General features: G+C 40.5%; 1 protein-coding gene across 1 annotated transcript in view; it reads right to left on the bottom strand.

Moving 5' to 3' along the window:
- Window positions 1-538: 538 nt before the first annotated feature.
- Window positions 539-6,000, bottom strand: part of UBE2QL1 (ubiquitin conjugating enzyme E2 QL1) — a 31,471-nt gene continuing 26,009 nt past the window's right edge. Inside the window, exon 3 of the mRNA XM_084848158.1 lies at window positions 539-1,916. Within this exon, the coding sequence (XP_084704284.1) occupies window positions 1,785-1,916 (132 nt within the window). The 3' untranslated portion in view covers window positions 539-1,784. The remainder of the gene's footprint in view (window positions 1,917-6,000) is intronic.

Here is a 6,000-nt window from a genome sequence, read left to right as displayed (position 1 = left end):
AGGACAGTAAAATAATTCTGACCCACACTCATGAGCTCTTCTAAAGCCTAGACAAAAATGGCATACTTTTGCTGTAGGCTTCAGCCTAATGGGGGAAAAAAACATGATGTACAAGCAGGAAATAATAATATTCAAAGATGGCTTGTCTTTTCAGCAGCAGTGATAATAACAGCAAACTAAGCCCTGTATGCAAAACTATTTCTTTCTCTCTCTCTCTCTCTCTCTCTCTCTCTCACACACACACACACACGTGCGACTGTAACACTTGATTTTATGCAGAGTGTATGATGGAAAGCTTTTTAGCAGACTGAGGTCTCAATCCTAAGGACACTTACTAAGGAGTAAGACTCACTGAACACTGTAGGGCTGACTCCAGAGTAAACACACTCAGGATTGTGTTGTCAAATTTTTAATTCATTGTACTTTATGAGCAACAATGCCATAGTCTGCTCACCAAATAATGTTGTTAGATTTTAAGATTTCTAAAGTTACACAGTAGTTCTTCAAACACAATGAAATGTATTGAGGCAATGAAATGGTTTGCTTGAGTTTATTTAGAATGTGTCCAACATGATTCTCCATTTGGGTTCCACATTTCAAATTCACCCTTTATATTTTTAGGAACATTATATGAAGTCTTAAAAACCTTGTTTAATAGAAGATGGAATATGAATCCTTAGTAACCCTGCTGGACATTTATCTATTAGCTGATTCTCTCTGACATTGGGCTCAACATACTTGTCTATCAGGGGAGTGGGGGATCCAGGCATGCAAATAGTCATAGAAATGCCTCAGTTCCTAAAAACCTGACTTAGATTTTGTAACCGGCCCACCATTACAAATTGAGTACCATACATTTAAGATTAACTATTCTGCATTTTGTCTTTTTGTTTGGCTCTTGCAGAAGTAGACAGGTAAATTTGCTGTTCCAGAAGTACCTCATCCTACTAGGAAGATAAGAAGTATTTGGTCACCAACCCCTTGCAGCCCCTTGGCATAGGTTCATCTGGTATCCAAAGCTTTCCGTCACCTGACCTTCATGTGGTCACATCGGTTTTGTTGGTGAACACCACACCACAATATTACCATAGCTAGCACATTTTGACCAACTGGGTACTTTCCCGCGCCCAAACACTAGAGCTTGTGTCTTTGCTAGAATTCTTCTTCATTATCATCTTCTTCTACTATTTTTAAATGAACCGAAGGTCATATTACAGAGCACAAGTGAGGTCTAAAATGTAGCCACAGCAGACCACAGCTCCACAGAAAAAACACATCTTCAAGTTAGTTTGACCTGCTTGAAAACATAGATTAAAAACAGCACAGCAAACATGGATCTGCAGTGCACTTTCCTATTTAAATATTAACTGCTTCATTTTACATTTAAATGGACTAAGCAACAATGGATGGAATTTCCAGTACTGCTGGTTGGTGTTGCTGTGCCATGAGAAAAAGCAGGCGACAATGTGGCTCGGATGAAGTACGGCGGGGGGCGGGGGGCAAGTGATACAATCTCATCATCTGCTCTAAAGTGACTTAAAGATGATCCACTGATCATTCACCAGTTCCAAAATATAATCTTATACAGCATTTCCCCTCCCTCCCTTTGTAAACAGATCTGTTCATAAATAATTTGGACGTCTCCATGACATTCATGATACCTAACAGAAGCTGAAGTAGAAAAAGGATGGATGTGGTATACAGCACTGAGGAAATGTCAAAGAGTACTTCATTTTTGTTGTTGTGTTGTTTTGTATAGCGTCTGATGTAAGTTGCAAGTAGCATCAGCCGTCAGACACAGGAGGAGTAACCCACCCGTATTTTTCGTGGGTCTTCACCAAGCTCTTAAAAGTTGCTTCCGCTTCCTTACGGCTGAAGGACTTTTTTGATTTTCCAGCTTTTCTGCAGATGCGGCCCTGAATGAGAGAAACCAAGAGAAGAAAATCTGTATTCAGCACCCCAGCACAGAAACAAGTATTAAAGAAATACCACCTGTCAACATTAATGCATAGTGAGCAACATAACCTCTGATGTATCTGTGTGGAACCTCCCATGAATTTATCTCCCTGCAAAGTTAAAGCCAGGGTTTGGATAATTATTTATTGCTTGGCCCTTTACTAACATGAGTGAAGTATCCAACTAAAATACAAAACATGCAGATGTGGCAAAAAAAGTGGATTTTGCCAATTTCCCCTAAAAACAGATACATTTGACAAAAGAAATGCAGACAGCACTTCAGGCTTAAAGAACATCCATATTCATTAAACAAGCTCCATTAGTTTTTAAGCTGTACAGAAGTCTATGGAGAGAAACATCTCTTCAGTAATGTGATGTACTTTTTGTAACCTGAATATCAGAAAAAGAGTGCACCATGTAATATATGAGAAACTTGGGAGATTAGATTGGCCCCTTCTTGCTGTCTTTTAGATGGGCTGAACACATTTTATTTTAGTTCTGCCTGTTTGTGGATCTGTTTTATTTTTTAAAGCTTGGCATAGTTTTAATACCCCTTCAATTTTAATAGTAAGATATTTTAATTGTGGTAATTTGGAGAGGATTTTTAGAGGTGATTATATATAGTTATAAATAAACAAACATCTTGGTTTTTTCTACTTGGAAAATTGGGGGGAGGGAACTATTTTGTCTTAGAAACAGTCTCCCCTCTCCAATCAACACTATCCAAAAACAGAATACAAACTGCTCACAACTCCATGCCGCTTCAGGGAGATGAGTGTAAACACAGCAATCAATGACCCCTCTTTCAAATTATTTCCAACTCTTTAAGAAAGTACTGTCAATCTTTAGCCTGAATGAATAGAATTTCAGTTGTACATGTCTTCAGATTAGAGGGACTGTAATTACCTAACTCAATTAAGAAAAAACCTTTTGCTTTAATCTGTTAAGGCTTTTCCACATTCACTGACGCTCCAGAATGCTGGGAAATTAAAGCTGTTAAGGGCCATGCCCTTAACAGATGTGCTATTTAGGCAATATGGTTATGGTATGGTATCCTGCGCTGTAGCTATTTCCAGCTTAACCACTACCTTGGAGCTGGATAGTTGTCAGTGGCAGAGCGGTGGACCCAAGTCCCAGATTTGTCTGTTTACTGGAACAGATGCATGGAGACTATGCAACTGAAGCTACCATACAACCAAAGCTACCATCCTACATTACAAGCATCCAACTGGTGATTATTATTTCATGAAGTTTAGCGCTGCTCTAAGTGTCCAGAATTCTGAAAGATTTTATTACAAAATTCCAGTGGCATAAATAGCTGGTACGCATATAAACTTGTAAATTATGGATAGTTTGTTTACTGACATATCTTCTAGGCCAAAAAGAAGATTTTTTTTCTTTTGATGCCTGTAAATTTCAGGGTCTTCTGAGACATGTAAATTGAGCAACTGAAATGGCCCTTGCAAGTGTACAGAAAATGCCAGCACGAACTAGGGAACTCTAGAAACCATTTCTCATATAGAAAGGTATACTACTCTCTTTTCTGTCAAACTAGATGCCCTAGAGTATGGGGAGAATTGGGCTCAATTCTCTTACCCTAGCCCTGCTCTCCCCTAGTGCCAGCCCAACATCCACCTCATCCCTTTTCCACTTTGCATAAAAAGGGGAGGTGTTGATGTGTGGCCTATCAAAGTATGAGTCCGTCAGCTGAGTCCCATTGAAATGCACTGTGTTGCTATTTATAGCAATGCCGGAATTTTTTTATCAGTAAATAATGACGTGCTAAGGCTAGTTCCATGCAAAGGAATGCAGAGCTCAGCCTGCAATGTCTCCCATGACCACTAGGGGCCCTGTAGGCAAGTTCCATTCATCCACTAGGGGGAGCCCTGTTGCTTAGGCCTGTGACACAAAATGGCAGATGGTGCACAAAATAGCCATCATGCTTTTGGACTTCCAAATCCAAATCCGAAGCAGTGTACAGGCCTAATAAATAAAGTATACATTTGATGTAGAATTAACACTCTAGCTCCTATTTTCCCCACAAACTTCAATATCTCCCAATTGCCTAACCATAAAACTGACATAATAACTTTGTTGTTCTCCTCCTCCTCCTCCTCCTCCTCTATTTTGTCTTCTGGTAAGCAGCACACTCATTCGCATGATACAGGATTGTTCTGGACACACCCAGGGACAAACCTTACGAACTTCCATAGGATAAACAATCCAATAATAATAATACCAACAACAGCAACAATAATCACATTTTTAAGAAGAACTACAAACATGTTATGATAGTACTAGGGCACAACACATACTAGACCTTCCCTCTAACCTGGTACAACAAACAGTTTCACGAAAGATGCTGTACAAACAGAGAAATCAGCCCATAAAGTTTAACCCCAGCAAAGACTATGAAAAGAAAACAGATATTACCTTGTCAAACTGCTGGAGGTCACTCATTAAAATTTAAACTCCTGTAACTAAGCCATTTCTTACCCCTTCTACCCCCAAATCAGCATGAATTATCATCAAACTGACCTCTCCTACAAGGTCAAGTTTCAGATCAGTCTTCTGAGCTGTTTTCTCAGTATAATCTATAGAACCTATCACCCCCTAATTTCTGGTGATAATGGTAGAAGCCGATTCGTCCAACTCATCCTTAACAAAGTGACACAACTGTGGCCTTATAATACTGTAGATTATCTCACAGTGCTATTAAAAACCATTTTGAGGGAATAAAGTCCAGCCAAAACAATATTTTAAAACCCTGCCATAAAAAAACATTTCACTCATTATTCTCATTCCCTCCCCTCAAATTTCAAATTCTTCCACTGGAAAAAAAATGAAAAAGGCCTGCAGTTGAGGGAGACCCCACCCCCCTATCATTCCCATTTTTCTCCCAAGACTGCACTTGCCTACTTCTGATATCTCTCTATCTTGCCTGCCCATACGCACATTCCATCTTATCATCTCCCCTTGATCCACTCACCAACATAGTTTCTTCATCTACCTGTAGCAAAAGGTGCAATAATACTTCCTACTCCTCCTGAAGTTACAGGTGTGTGTGCGTGTGTGTGTGTGTGGCGGGGAGTGTCAAAAACACATCTTCCCCTTTCTCTTCTCCCACTTGAAGGTAGGTCCCAGTTCTGGTGTGTGCGCGCGCATGTGCGGAGTCAGGGGATGACGAGGCTTCTTCAATTATTATGTCCACCATTCTTGGAAATAAGATGGTGTACAATGGACATTTTAAAAAATGACAAGCTCTCATTCAGACCAGGAAGAACGTTGGACCTTGGAGAAGAACACTGAGTGATTCACTCTTCCATCCCCCAGCAGGCATATTGCTTGTTTTTATCCACCACTAAATGGGAGATTTCATGCAAAAGACCCTCGACTGGAGGGATCCTTGAAGAGGCATCTGTCCTTTGTGTCTCTTTTACCCCCAACAGCCTCACTAGACATACTAAAGCCCTAAGTTAGGTAATGTGGCTTTCTGGAGGAAAGCCAGGCCAAGAATTAATAGCACAGCTTCAGGAATCATAAGCTATGAGTTTGGAATGTCCTACCCTTATCATAAATAAGGTGGGCAGGGCAAAGCAGCATCTCAAGACATAAGGCTGAGCCAAAAGGAGGCCCAAATTTGCAAAAAATCTTTGTCAGAATTCAAAGAGCCCCAAAATGAACACTATATCAACTCCTCTTATGGTGATTTTCTGGAATCACTATAAGAGGAGTAGATAAAGTGTTCATTTTCGGAACCCTGGTTGTAATCCCTGATTTGATAGAATCACCCTCCTGGTCACCACTTGGCTGTGGTGGTCATCTGATCTCAGAAGCTAAGCAGGGTCAACCCTGGTTAGTACTTGGATGGGAGACCACCTGGGAATCAGGCTTCCTGCATTGAGCAGGGGGTTGGACTTGATGGTCTTGTAGGCCCTTTCCAACACTATGATTCTATGATCTATGACCCATGTGATCTGTGTAGAAAGCATTGCCCTCACTCCAAATGGGCTTCATATCCTCAGGGACAGAGCCAAATCTATT

The sequence above is a fragment of the Heloderma suspectum genome, chromosome 4 (genome assembly GCF_057233095.1).
Source record: "Heloderma suspectum isolate Gila_16-S chromosome 4, 16-S_ref, whole genome shotgun sequence".
NCBI lineage: Eukaryota > Metazoa > Chordata > Lepidosauria > Squamata > Helodermatidae > Heloderma > Heloderma suspectum.
This window is presented reverse-complemented; position numbering and strand designations above follow the sequence as displayed.